Source organism: Tauraco erythrolophus, chromosome 6 (genome assembly GCF_009769465.1).
Source record: "Tauraco erythrolophus isolate bTauEry1 chromosome 6, bTauEry1.pri, whole genome shotgun sequence".
Lineage (NCBI taxonomy): Eukaryota > Metazoa > Chordata > Aves > Musophagiformes > Musophagidae > Tauraco > Tauraco erythrolophus.
The window spans coordinates 45334742-45350596 of NC_141470.1; the positions used below are offsets into that span (position 1 = coordinate 45334742).

At 36.2% G+C, this 15855-nt stretch overlaps 1 protein-coding gene across 1 annotated transcript in view; it reads right to left on the reverse strand.

Annotated features, from left to right (window-relative positions):
• Window positions 1-15855, reverse strand: part of SLC25A21 (solute carrier family 25 member 21) — a 270380-nt gene that overhangs the window by 109301 nt on the left and 145224 nt on the right. The window contains exon 2 of the mRNA XM_086613701.1: window positions 9324-9372. Coding sequence (XP_086469827.1) covers window positions 9324-9372 — 49 coding nt within the window. The remainder of the gene's footprint in view (window positions 1-9323; window positions 9373-15855) is intronic.

The following is a 15855-nucleotide window of genomic DNA, read 5'->3' on the forward strand; positions in this document are numbered from 1 at the left end:
TCTTTGAATGCAGCCCAGGATATGGTTGGCTTTCTAGGCTGCAAGCACACATTGCTGGCTCATGTTGAACTTCTCATTGACCAGCACTCCCAAGACCTTTTCCTCCGGGCTGCTCTTAATCCATTCTCTGCCCAGCCTGTGCTTGTGCTTGGGATTGCCCCGACCCACGTCTCAATCTTGAGACCCTACAAAGAGAATCCAAGTGTTTCTACATTGTCTCTTATTCTTTGGTAGGTTTTAACTAGAGAAGTGGCCAACAGTACAATGAACTTATTTTAGAGAGCTTTTAGTCCTAGGTTCTCTCCCTTTTCTTCCTTTCCCCATCAGACAGTGTAATGAAAAAGAATTATTCTGTCATATCTGTAATCTATGGCATGGCTCTTCCCATAATTACAGTTTTGGAGTTCTTTTGTCACATTTTTATTCTAGATGAGGGTTATTTGTAGCCTCATATTATGAAAAGAAATATTTTCACAAAAATAAGATAAAAATAAAAGGAAGGAAAAAAATTCAGAGGTTTCTTGGATTTAAACTGCGAGTGCACAATGTGCAGCCCATGAAATCGCAAAATGCAGTCCACACCACTCTCTTGCAACTGCATCATGAGGACACAGTTAATCAACTGCAGGTTTTTCCAGTGCTAGAGAACTTAAGCATGAGGAAATTTAACTTTCTCTATGAAGGAAGATGCTGTACCAGTACAACCAAATATGTCTGTGTACATTTACTTTTAAAATATGTAAACATATAGATACAGATTATAGAAGGGAAACCCTCAGGCTCTTGTTATATTGCAAGTTCTGCCCATGTAGTTGTCAAGAAATGTTTACATGAATTTTGTAAGTATTGGAAATCCAAACACAGAAAGAATATTGCGTTATGACATTGGAACGAAAGCAAAATGTAAATTAAAGGGACCTGAAATGAACTATTTTAGCTCATTGTCCAAACTGGAGGAAAAGAAAAATAACAATCATAGCATTATTAAGAGAACAAATGCATGTTTACATTTTGCAAATGTCCACAGTCAAAAGGAGTGTCACTAGTAGGATGGATAATATTCAGTATGTCTTTTAGCATGATTCCCATTTATTCCTCAGATTAACTGCACAAGGAATCATTTGTAAGGGTTCTACTAGACAGAGCTGTGTTTAAGGTATGTAAAAGGACATATGGAAAGACACACTAAAACAAAAATCTCTAACAAAATTATATACTATATTTTGAAGATAACTGAGGCCACTCCAAGTCAGCTTTGACTGAGCTCTCTTCCAGAAACCTAAAACACACCTTCTGCATCTACTGGACTGAGAAGAAAATATGAAAGAAAACCATCACACATTCCCCTTTCATCCGCCTTGGTTGTTGCTTGGGCATTCTTTCTCTTTTGCTCTCTGGGGGTGACTGTCCACTTGCTTCCTCTCCCGAAAAGCTCATTCCCTCTGCTACCATTGCCTCTCTCCTCAATTCTCCTATGGTGGTCTCAACCCTTGCTTCCTGCACATAGAGCAATTTCTCTTCCTTCTAGTGTAAGAGACTGGACAGCTGCATCCCTGTAGTACGTAGGTCAATAATCAGGCATCTAGAATTTTCATTTATTTCATTTTGTCCACCTAACAACCTCAGAAACAAGGAAAGTATTCTTTAAAAGGGAAATAGAGATTATCATTCTGTCTTGAGCACACTGAAGGTGGACATGGCTTATTTGGTGGGTGTTAGAAATTCCAGGTTTTTACAGCTCACAAGAGACTCAAGAAACAGGGTAGTTTTGGTATGGCCAGTGAAATGGCACAGATAACATGTAAGTCAAAGCATGGTTGACAGTCATGCTGTCATATACAAGTTATTATTTTATGGTATTTCAGTTGTTTAAAAAAGCACTACTATTCATTAAAAACACAGAGTGAATGGCAGAATGCTGAACTGAAATTAAAGAACAGCTTGAGAAAAGAGATTTCTGGCATTCTGATTTAATGAAGCACAAATTCAGTTTCTATTAAAGAAGGGATAGGATTATTTTAAAATCAAGATACAATATATTTATAGTTTTTACAACACTGATTTGAAATAGGGATATTATTAAGCAGTTCTGCCATTTGATCACAAATAACACAGTATCACATGAGGAGATGATGAAGCTGTATTTACACAGCTCCTTTTATCCCAAAGGATGTTGACACTCTTTATAAAACATACATATGAATGCCTATCAATACGAAAAAAAAGCACATAGGAACAGAAGTCACTTTGACTAGCACCGCAAATCAGAGCATCTGTTTAACAGTGCACGTCAATATCGTTCTTTAATTCAGGGAAGGATTTAAATTGGAATAACGTATCTAGCAGGAATTATTAGCCCATGTGCCCTTATTAATTCCTAACAGATTGTATGTAGAAGGAAAACAAAGGGCAAATTACAGAGCCCTGGATCACATCCACATCCAAATTATTGTAAACTTGAGATAAATTCTTATTATACAAAACTTGGATCTGTAAGGAAATATTTAAAGTATTTCAATGTTAAAATTCAAATGCCAAAACCAGAGCATAAGCTACAATACGCATACAAACCCTATGAACAATTGTGCCAAAGGCCACTGATAAATCAAGTAAAACCAATCCCAGAGAAAAGCTTTGACATTTGGTTGAAATAAGGACATTAAGTTGAGTTGGTCAGGGATTATTTTTACTAGTTTTTTTTTCCTTGAAATGAAAAAAACTTTTCTCAGGAAATGATCACTTTCAATACATTTTTATATGCTTCTTTTAGATGACACTGGATATTGTTCTCTACATTTTCAAACCAAAACTTCTGGTTTTCTATTTCAAAATTACTTAAAAGTAGTTGAAAAGAAATAAAGAAATGGAAGTGAACTCCATAAATCAAAAATTAATTAAAAGAAGAGTTTCATTGGCCAAAATTCATTGTTTTTCTAACAGTCTTCTGAGAGTTCAACTGTTCATTCCAATACAGAATTGTTTGATATCCTGATAATTTTCCCAGGACGGGAAGACTATTTTCTGCTTAAAATTGTTACGAATCTAACTAGAGCAGTTTGCATCAAGTAACACAAACTTAACATGGCCTGATGAGAACCAAGTGAACTACGGTCATTTGGAAAAGGTAACACTGTATAAGGACAATGAACTCTTCCTTAAACCAACCTTCATTTCAGAAACAGCCTCCACTACTGCTCACTGAAAGAAAAAAGACCAGAAATCAAAGAGGAATTAACGATATAAAGGAAGTAGCTCTTGCAAAACAACAGATGGAATGAGATCGGAAACATATGTAGTAAGCTGAACATTTTTAATAAGTCCAAAATGACAGAATTGGAACAAAGGAACAAAATGGATAAACACGCACACAAATCAGCAGAACAGTTGCTAACTAGAAATGGGTCTGTAATGTAGAGTCTAAATCTGGACTTAGATCCCAAATTATTTTCTAAATTTGAGGCTTTAGATCCATGACGTTGGTCTAGATTTTTGCAGAAAAAGTGGCAAATCATAAAATATCTGTCATGACTAGAAGAAAACTTTCTCCAAAGTTTCTAAGGTGATTTATTGGCCTCATTTTTTTAATGCTGATATTCTGGATTACACATAAAATGGAAAATCAGTTCACATGAAGATTCTGGTCTAACACTGAACTGTGTAAAAAGATGTTAAAGTAGAAACAACAACGGACTGCATTTTTCTCAGATTCTGCCAAAGGTGAGAAACAGCTTTAAGAAAAAAAATGGAGAGGTTGAATAGGTTGATCAGGAAATCAAGCCACACTTATTAACTTATTCTCCTGCTAAATTGAAGTAAATGCTTTTGAAAGAATGTCTCCTTGGTGTGTCTTAGGCACTGCTTTCCAAATTGCACACCCATCCCAATGTGAGACTGTGTTATGAAGACACAATCATGTCTGAAAATAGAAGAGATTGTTTAAATAAAGAGCAAAAAATTTAAAATTATCTGGAACCGTCATTTGAATTAACCAGAGAAGTATTAAGACACTGCTTGTTGAATATATGTTTAATTTGTTATGACACAAGTTACCCTCCTGATTCTCCTGGTAAAATAATAAACTAGACTTTCTCCAAGTCTTTTAGATGGTAGTTGGCTTATGGTAACATTTACCACTCTTTGAACACATTGTCCAGAAGTAAAAAAACCTTAATCCTCAAGTGGTATGAACTAATCTATCTCCACTGAAGTCAATACAGATCTGGAGCACCATTTTGTGTTAGTCTGACATGAAAGAAACCATCTTCCTTTCAAATATTTGTCTCAAAACATATAGCGATGTCAAATTACTGCCAAAATGAAAGAGATAAGAAAAATGATTCATCTAATCCACATAACATTTATCCTGTTCACAGAACTTTCAGATACAAATCTTTTCAGATGTGTTATGCATTTGAAAGTTTTTTGTCATGTCTTGTTATTTTTTCTGTGTTATTTGAAAGCACTTAATCATACACTTGTTCATATATCTTTTCTGTGAAATTCTGTCATGTAGACGACTGTTAAAAAAAGTTACAAAGCATGGTTTCCATTTCCTAACTACACAACACCAAGTCACATCCAAAGTGAATACTCCTACTTCAATATGTTTGTATTAATATTTGCACAGGCAACTTCAAAATTTGTCTTCAAGAACAGTGGAGTCACTAAAATTCAGGATAATCAGTAAAACCAATCACTAAAATTTGTGATAATCAATAAAAAAGAGAGTATGTGTAAAAAGAATAATCTTATAAATCTGAGGAAATATTGGCCAAAATTTTATTTCTAGTCATAGTTCTGATTTTGCAATATCACTCTTGGTTGCATGCATTTTTTGAGGTGTTAAAATATAATCAAATAATAAGCAAAATTGTATGTTAGTGCACGTAGTTTGGAAGTTATCAAGCTTCTGAAAAAGCCAGTTTCATGCCAGCTATCCATCAGTAGAGAAATTTAAAAAATGGAACAGTTCTTTTTCTGAAAATTAAAGCTGTTTAACGACTACATCAGAATATAACCTGGAGCCATCAGACAGACCGCAGTAACATCCTTGTTATCAGTCAGGCTTGCTTGACTGATCCCTCAGACAGCATTAGCTTTCCCTTGACTTCACACAACTCCCTGTAATCCTCTCCCTTTCACTCACCAACTATACCTGTGAGCTGTTGCACAAGTATTAATTTTCCAACAACAAAACATTGTTAAGTTCTGAATTTTGTACATTTGCTTAAGCCAAAAATATGCCACTAGGACACACAGGATAAACTCTAGCTGGAAAAGCACTTTGCTATTTTGAATTTGAAAGCAATATGTATGACAGTGTCTTGTTCTACGTATCATGACCTTGCATACTCTTTTGTCATCCTTTAGTAAGTCTGATGGATGAAAACATTACGGCCTGCATTACACTTAAGACTCAAGAAAGGGTCCAAAATAAGCAAAAAACAATTCTTTATCCAATTGAAAGTGAGGACAACACTTTTGTCCTCACTTTCCAGCAAAGAAAGATCATCTAGATTTCTTAAATAAAAAGTAGACCTTCTACGTCTTGACTGTATCTGTGTGAGAAAACTCTTACTTGCTACTGTTCTCCCTGCTCATACATAGACACACACATAAACCCCTACTGAGTTCTGTAAAACTTGTATTTAGGAGGACAAGAACAGAGAACCAGTACTTTAATCTACGGATGGCTAAATTTATCCTAAGGGAAACTGATAAATAAAACAGCTAACAGAGTCTTTGTTATATTGAGACATTAGAAGATTAGAACAATTTTTTTAATAGTCTCTCATCAGAAGCTATACCAATATATCTTGTAATTGAGAAAAGAGCTTTATTTCAAATAATAAGTGGGTTTCATAGAGCTGAAGCAATGAATCATAGTTATCTCTATCATAGAATCATAGAATGGTTAGGGCTGGAAGGGACCTTCAAAGGTCATCTAGTCCAACCCCCCTGCAAGGAACAGGGATATCTCCAACTAGATCAGGTTGCTCAGGGCCTCATCCAACCTGGCCTTGAACGTCTCCAGGGATGGAGCATCCACCACTTCTCTGGGCAACCTGTTCCAGTGTTCTACAACTCTCATGGTAAAAAATTTTTTCCTATCTAGCTGGCTAGCTTGCTCACATGAATTTCTTAAAGTAATGATCTTTGGTATTCTAATAGATAACAAAATCAAATTATTTCCAAATGTACATTTAGCAAAAACCACTCCATTAAGCATTTGGCTTGTCTATAGTTTATAAATATGTATTTATATGTATATGTTTTCCTCCCTTGATGTGAGGAGATAAACAATCTAGTATTGTTACTGTAGAATAATAGAAAATTACTAAACACAGAAAAGATATTGCAAAATGTTGTCACAATAGAGCCAAACCATTTCCCAGGGTTTCAAAATAATCTCTGACAGGAACTTTCTTTTCTCCAATTTTTTATTAAAAACATACACACACACACAAATACCAATGAAGCAAGGATGTTAAGCCACCAGTCCACTAGATGTGAGCCTTTGGCATCTTCTCTAAACTCCTTCAGAATGCTAACTTAGATCAAACAAGATTCCACTCATTTGAAAAGGTCACAGGACTCATTCCACCGAACAAACACTTTATAGAAAAAAGGCAGCAAACTCAAAGCACCATAAAAATTAAGCAACAAATGGTGCTTTATACATCTTTTCACCTAAGGAAAAAGTCCCAAACAAACCTCTGAAATGTAATAGCTGTAAGTGATTAGGAATTGACAGATTATCAATACCATGTTAGAAAAGAGTAAGCGCACTGCAGTACTTAGAGGTACTGCAACAAAGGAATAAAAGAAAAGAAAACGTGTTAGAAAGCATTCTAAATCCAAAATTCAGGATTATAAACAATGTTTCATTTTAACTTCTCCAACACCATCAAAGAATTAATTTGCTATAGTAAATTTGGACCATTACAAAATGAAAAGAACTGTCATGATATTAAGAACATAGAATGGAATGATGGATGAGATCAAAGGACATTCTATTCTTGGTTTTGCCAACGGCTTTCAAAATGTTAAGTATTTTCAAGTACTAACATCTGCTAAGATCAGCAGAAAAGTTATTGCAAAATCTGTGTAATACCTCTGAATACATCTGCATCAGAAAAACTATCACTTGGGTGCTGCCTGCTTCTGCAAAAAGTTGCAGCTAACTCAATGCAAGAGTTAACTCCACTTGAAGTTTCTTCAAATCAAGAAATTTGCTTAACAGCTTTTTCACTTGATTCAGCCCCTGAATGATGGTGTTTCACCATGATCCATAATCTGGTTTCTCCTGCACACTTACTGTTCTTTCATTTTTTTTCCTGCTTTCTCCTTTAATTCCACTGTTTACGAACTCAGGCTTCACATTTGAAGGGTCCATAATTTTTATTATGGTGTTGTTTTTTTTTAAAATATTGATACAGCCTCACAAACATCCTCATACACTCTTTAATGCTTTCCATTTCTGCATTTAAGATCTGATTAGCATTTTCATTACTAAAGTATACGAAACCAGTAAAGTCTGGAATAGAAATGAGGAAATCTGTCTCTGTCTTCTGAGAGTCCACCGTATGTGTGGTTTCTATCAGAAAGCAGAAAGTTCATCTGTTGATTGCCAGTTTGTCAGAACAGATGTGCAATTAACGCTTTTAATGACATATGATATGTGGCATGTCCTAAATCATGAATGATTCTAAGGATATGTATTAAGTTCTTTCAACCAAGTCTGAAGGCATGAGGATGTGTAGGATGACAACCTCAAAGGCACCAAAGACATGAGAAGTAAATCACTGATGATGCATTTATACTAGAGAAGAACATAATTCCTGGTTTAGTATAAAGAGGAAAACAGGAAGAGGTAAAACCAAAAGCTTGAGAGCTACAGGTGAGTTCTAGCACAACCTATCAAAATGAAGTCACTAAAGCACATCCCATGAGGATCATGTGACAGCAGAGGAAGATAGATTTTTTTCTTTTAAATATGGTCTTATACTTGTTTTGCTTGTACCCCATTGTTTCTGAGTCTTTTATTTCAATCTTTTTACGTAAATCTTGTTTTAATAGCAAGGTCTCAGTGGTACTTGGAGAGGCAGAGAGGACCCTTGAAACTATGAGGTGTATTGTCTCTATATGAATCAACATATCCCATATTACGAAGGCACACCGAAGAATTGCCTGAGCAAACTCCAAGCCCTGAGGAGTATCTACAGCACCTCAGTAGCAGCTAACATGGATGGAGCCTGCATTACTGTCCTCTGGTGTTGAGCACTGACCACAGACCGATGCCCTCCTTCCACAAAACCCAAGCTGTAGAAAAGGGTATCTCAAGGTCTTAGGTAAACTGCAGAACGTGATATAAACAGAAGCCAAAAATACATCCGTACCAAGCTCATGCGTTGGCTAACTGGAACTAGAATCTCAAGTCATAATTGACTGCTCCAAGCATATTCCAGAGATCACTGCTGTCCTCATCATTTGTTTGGGGCTGATTCAACATCTCCCAGTGAAGCTTTTCTGCCTACATGACTGAGACCTAGACAAGAGTTCCAGGAGCAGCATATGATAATTATCGGCATTGTGTGTAAGGCACATGGCATGAAAAGTGTTCTCCTCCTTGTTGTGTGCTTCTGCATTCTGGTTTACTTTTCACATACGGTAACACTCACTTCTGAATTGATATGAAAATCAAAACGCACAGAAAAGCAAAAATATATTAAAGAAACTAGAAACACAACTATTGTTTTTCCATCTAAATATTAACATTAAAAAAACCTCATTTGACTAAATTTTTCAGGTCACTTAGTCGTTTATACTCATATAAGCACAAATATTCAGAAAAAAAAACCAGGGACAGATAAAAAAATAAAGAAAGATAAAACCATGAAGTTACTCAGCTTACAGAGGCAATATGAAATACCTTATTTTATTATTTTTATTAGGTCTCAAAAATGTGTGAAAAATATTTTGGAGGCAATATAGTATTTCCCAATTATATATAAAAGCACTACTGCAGATGATACACATAGTAAGTGAATTTAACTATAGCCCTCTTCATGTTACAGGGTTTTGTTATAACATTAAAATACATGTCATAAACAGATTTAACACCTTTAGATGACCTCTAATCAGAAATATGTCATGCTATTCGAATTCCATCTGTCAAATGCTGTAGATACAGGTAAGTAAATATAAACGCCACTAAAGGCACAAGTTATCTTACTTGGAAAAGTTCTAGCATTTTATTTTTTGACAGCTCCTAATTTGGATATATTCCAGTATCAACAAAACCTGTTCAAGCAGAATCTTACCTTGTTTTCACTACATCAAGGGGATGCATCAGGCAAATTTCTACAAGACCTACAAAATAATAATAAATAAAAGCTTCATAAACATTTGTACAAATAGTAGTTTAATTTTCATTGAGTCTAATAGTTTTTGAAGTTTGAAAAGTAAAGTAAAAGCCTAAACATATCATTGATGATACAGTACTTGTATACCTTGTATCTTAAACATACTCTTCTGTAGTATATTGGAACTACCAGGGATTTTAGACTAGTAAATAGTGCTAATTGTTCATTATGGTGGGGAAGGTGAGGAATTAAGCTATGTGATCAATTTAATAATAGTTTTTGCTCAGTTTTCTGATTTAAGAACAGAGAGAACATTTGATTGGCATCATAAATAAATACGTTAAGTCTTGCTGAAAGTAGCAAAGGAAGGGAGTTCAGGTTGGCACTGGCTTCTTTATCATATAAGACTAATCCCTCAGGTCACTGCTATTATGCAAGACAGCTCTGGGGGCTCAGACAAACTTGATGTTAAGATGACAGCTGACTCCTGAGCTGGCTATCCGAGCTGCAGCCTTACTGGTTCTTCATCCTGTCCTGCTCTGTGCTGATGCGTAGTCCCAGCTTTTCCCCTTCCTGCTCCACTGCTCATCGTAAGTGCTTAAATTTACATGCTGGGGACCTTCTATGTCCAAGAAATGAGGGTGTGAACAGCAAGGGGGGGAACATTGAGAAAGAAGAGATCTGGAAGATCCTGAACACACTTGGCACCACCGGTTTCAAAGTTGGTTCTGTTACTTTTTTTCTACTCATCTGACCTCTCATGAAAAGCCCAGAAGTTTACTACCCACATTTTGCCCATGCTCCTGGGCATAAGTCCCAGGGAGAACTTTCAGAGCTTCTCTATATCTACTTAAATTTTCTAGTTTTGTCTACTTCTCTGTCCATTTTGTATATCAGCCTTATTCCAAACGTAAATATACAATAAAAAGATGTATTTCTCAGGATCACAGTAAAAGTGTATTTTGAGATCTGTCAATGTGCAGAGATAATAAAAACAACTACACAAATCTTAAAGGATTTTGAAATGCTGAGAAAATACATGTCCAATATACTAGATGTTTTTGAACTTTCTGTGGCCTGGTTTATTAGGACTCTTAAGCATCTACAGTCTTTTTTTATCCAGAGTAATAAATTGTATGCTGTGACATGCAAAAACTGTTTGTGAAGACTATAATTACTATAATGTTTGAATGTATCTATTTAATTTATTTATTATAGCAAAAAATAACTAATATAGAATTGTCTTTTGGTGATTCACGGCTAAACTTCTAAAAATCTTGATTCAGGAAAGCATTCTTATTCAAGTTAAAATATCTGAAAATTCCTTTCTTTATGCATACCATATAGTCCCACTGAAATTAAGCACATGCTTCTGTTCCACTGGATGCTCTCCTTGTTCAGATATCACTGTCTTAAGGTCCAGATCCTGTCCTTTTATTTTTAATGGCACAGAATATGGCTGAGCTCAGGCGTCACTAAAGCTAACAGTTTCTAATATCTAAGACAATTTAGTACATGCTAGGCTACTCAACTACTTTCTCTTTCTAAGGAAGGCAAAGAAACTACTCTAACACAAAGTGAAAATCTCATTTTGAAATGTTCCACACACAAACTACTGAACTAATAGAATTGGTATTTTGGCCCTATTCTTTGGCAAACTTGATGGAGAAAGACTTTTGGTGGGCTTCATGCAGGAACCAGGCTCTGTCTGGGTAGTATACACTGCAGCATTGGAAACTTCAGTTCTATTTTCATTACTGAATACAAATCTAAGGAAGGCTTAAAGTTTCAAATTTCAATTATTTTAGAATTAATAAGTTTAGTGTCTCAAGTAGAACAGGAAAACTGTGGGTTTTTATAAGTTTATATAAAAAAGGATTAAATTCAAAAACGTTATCTACTTTTTATTTCACTTTTATCCAGCTTTCTAAGTAATACAGGTACTTATCTAAGTAAGCCTTTTACACAGAGTCAAAGCATTAGCAGAGGGAAGATTCTCATTATAGTCAAAGGAATGTTAGCCAATAAAAATAATAGAGTTTTTAGCTCAGCCTAATAACCATTTATTTTCTGCTTGATATACTTCACCTATTGAACACATATATTACTGATAATTGGTATAGATTTCTCTTCAGGAAGAATAGTCTATTTATATAACAACAAAGGACTGCAAAAGTTTTTGCACACAGACACAAGTTATTTTGAGAGTTAGCAACAGACGGAGGACATAAACTGCAATGCTAAAATTCTCAACTAAATGCATTTGCACAGGGCTTTACATGAAGTTTGTGAAGATGTTAAAATGTTCAAACTGAATTCTTGAGATAAAATACTTGCTGAGAGTTCTAATTCAACATACACCATTTTCCTACTTTTCTATCATTCCACTCTAATGCATAAAGCTTGCAAAACATAAAACTGGCCAGATAACCCCTTACACCTTGCTTCCTATCATTGTGTTTGAAAGACAGTAACACGTTAATATTTATGACCATTGTCTTGTCATGTTTTCTTTCTACTCCACGCAACATTGTTTTGGTTTTCAGTTCTGGACAAAAGGAAGACAACACAGGTGATATCAGCCAAAGAATACTAATATTAGCAGTAAGAAGAGTAATTAAAAATCATGCAATTTAATATTTGTTGTATTTTTTCCAGAAAACAAAAGCTGTGATTGTTCATAGATTCATAGATTCATAGATTTCTAGTTTGGAAAAGACCTTAGAGATCATCGAGTCCAACAGGTATATTTATTGGTGTAATTATTGCCCAGGAATGACTTCTATTTTACTAAAATAAGTTCAAATCGCATGCCACATAAGGGAACATAGACTATAAGTTTTCTATCCTGATTTTGTCCCAAAACCTATAAACTTCTCCAGCAGCTGCCAACAGGTGCTTTGCAAGTGGAGCTGCAGTCGAGTGTTTCAGTGCTGGCAGGGGGCATAGCCTATGAGTTTTTTCCTTTCCAACCACCCTCCTTTTCCAACTTCTCCTCCCCTTCCTCCCTGGCCCCCCACTGGTTTTGATCTTCTATTCCATCTTGTTTTGGCAGATAGAGCCTACAGTAGGGGGCCAAGCATGGGGCCAGGGGTTGTTCACCCTATTCTGTTTTTGCAGCATTAATGTCCATTTTGGGAGAAAACTGTACAGTGCCAGAATTTGGCTCTATGTTCTTGGTCCTCATAGGGTAATTTTTAATTCAGGCATTTTTCCAGCAACTGAATCAGATGAATTCCAAGGTCCTTGGCAAGAGCTCTGTTTTGATAACTTCAGGATTCTATTGGTTATCTGCCTTTCTCAGTCTTTCCTTTGTCTCATCATTGAAATACGCACCAGGTTTTAAACAGTGTATAGTTACTTGGTTTCACCAGACAGAACTCTTCAAAAGATGCTCGGATTATGACACAGCTCTCTGAAGAGCACCAAAGGAGCACACACTGTGCAAGACACTGATGGAACAGCTACAAACACAAGCTACATTTTTCCATCTACTATAGTAGTCATGCAGATCATTACAACATCCTACTTGATAGCCTGCCCAGAAAGCGTGGTGGCCCTACTAAATTACAAGCACTCTGAGATGTGCTTAATAAAATAAAATATATTGCTCTTTCTTTAGCTAATGTTCATCAGCTTTGTGACAAATTCAATTAGCACTATGACAATCTAATTTGCTTAACAGTTATATCAGAGTGCAATATATTTTACCTTGTCACACTGTAAAGACTACTGTTTACAAACTTTATTTTCATGATAAAGTAGTTAACATGGCTACAGATAGATTGTTCAAAAACATATTCTAATCATCCCATTGGGTCTCCTTGGTGATGTCACATGTGAACTAATGCAGAGTGATTTATGATGGCCTAATTAGGTTTAAAAGAACTCAGATCAAACTAGTTGAACAAGAGCCCAAAGGAAATACAGGAAAGAACAATTACTAGGTCAGTCCAACATTTGTTGTCTTCTGGGTGGGAAAACATTCCTTGTGAAAACTGGATACTAACCATAAACCAAGACATAATCAAAACCTGTGTGTTGAAGAAATAACCAGCTATCATCATCGACATCCTCTGAACATATACAAGTGAAATATCAACAACCAAGCAGGGAGTCTAGAATTCTATTATGTAAAACATTCTGCTCATTAACTGAGCCCATGAAGGGAATAAAATGACAGAAAATATTGACCCCCAAATCGACCTTCCTCAGTGGAGCGTTTTCCCTTTTCCAACTAACATCTTCTGTTTTTAAATTGTTTCCTACTGTGGATTACACTACTTTTCCCTCTGCGAGATTCACACTTAAAATTTCAAATTGGTAATGCAAACATTTTGGTGACTGGTAGGTATTTTGAGTTCCTGTGCTCTTCGTCTCTCTATTCCATCACAGGCACAAATCTTGTATCAATAATCATACAACATGGCCTGAGAATACTATGACTCCGTTTAAAATGTGCTCTAAATATCCATCTGGTAAAAAGTGAAAGTTTGAGATTTTAGCAGCACAGGATCATAGCTCTCCTCATCACCCCAGTTGTTTCCATACTTTGCCTATTCACTGAATAGGGAGAAAAAAAATGACACCTAGCTAACAATACTTGCTAAATAGCACAGATAAAAATAGAATCATTACGGCTTTGGTCCTCCTTAGCAGACAAATCCTTGTCTTCAGCTCTTCTTCAACCCTCGGAGCTATGAACTGAAAAATATGAAGTGCTTGTGATACATGTCGATATGTCTTTCAAAGAAACCTGAGTAGCTTACCCTCTACATGTTTTCTGCATAATACACCCCGAACACAGATACTAACGGAGGTTCAAGAGATGTAGAGCATGATCCATGTGTTAGTTCAGACAACCCCCTACAGCGTAAAGTCATTATGCACCCTCCTCCCCTTGTGTTACTCATTTCCCTGGAATAACACAGTCACTGGAGAAACACAACAGAAAGGAGACTGGTAATAGAAAATGTGGCAATAAACGCATCAGGCACTGTATATTGTATAGTTGGAACAGTTGGTATTTATTTTGGCTTTTACATAGATATAGTTACAATGTAAGAAACGATCATAAATATTTTATGTGTACTATGCATTTCCTTCTGAGAATATATGTCTGACAGAAAGAACCTTGTGTTGATCTTTGTATCCTAATAAAAACAATGACAAATTCCTCTTAAATCTGCTTGTCTGTTGGCTAAAACACTTTATTTGACAAGATGAAGCATGGAACCTTTTCCTGAATGTAAAAGCATTATTTGAAGAATAATCAATGCATGGAAAAAAGTATCACTGCAGTCAATTCTACACAGGCTAATTTCTATTAGCCTGCTGTCACATCCCATCTTCACAGACTCAAAAAGCTTTTACCTGTTCTGTAAAGGTACATCTCCCTCAGAAAAGTCCACAAAATGCTAGGTTCACTGTGACATGTGCGGCGGCCAAGGCCCACTCCTTTCCTAGGGAGGCAGTCATGTATTGTGCCTGTCTCAACTGCAGTATGGATCAAGTAGGCTCCAAGGAAAACTATACAGCAGTATGCATGGTCTATGCTGGAAAAGATGTACGTGTTAGCCTTCACTTAAGAAAGTGATGCTTATTTTAACTCTTACCCAGGATTCTATTTAGCGATGTGATATGGGATTAACTAATGGGACCCTGGAGCTCCTCACAAACATTAATTAACCTTTTAGGTAATGAGCCACATCAATGCTTTCCTTAGAAAACGTGGAGAAACGGAAAGTTACTCCAAAAAGTACTCCATAATGGCAATGCTGCATTCATGAGTCATTCTTCCTTAGAGACCTTGTCTACACTGAGAAAATATACTAGAAAACATGTTAATTAAACAAGATGTTGAATATGATTTTTCCCTTGGTGCGGACAAGGATGTCTGTGTTTAAAAACGTGTTAGCTGATCACAATTAATCCCAGGAGGACCTCTTGGTTTACCATCATTACCTAACACATTTTAGAAGAACGCTTTTGCACGCCTACAGGAGGAGCTGGGTCATGCTCAGCATCTTGTTAGTTAACAGTGTTCCTTAATAGATGCAACCTGTCAGTGTAGCATTGCTATCTGGAAACTGAGGAATAGCAGGACTGGGAACAGTGATTATCTGGCTTTCAAAAAACCACAGGACTTCAGCAACAGATGGAAATTTCTGTAGCATTTGTGCTGAAAGTGGCCAGTGTTCTTGAAGCTGTTTCCATGAAAGCAAATTCAGCCCGTGATGAATTCATAATGGCTCCTTGATTGTACAGCAAACAAGCATTTTAATCTTCAAGGTTTCAAGTAACGGTTACTCAAGTGCTGGAGAATCATGTCCTAGAAGTGTGGAAGACAGGAGCTGGAAATGAGTGTTTCAGGCAGCATGTCATCTGGATCAGCTGTTGCTCAGCTGTAAATCCCCTTCAGCTTCCCAAGTCCCAATCCACAGACCTAGCTAGAAATGTACTCATGCTCAACACTCACATCAGACAGTTC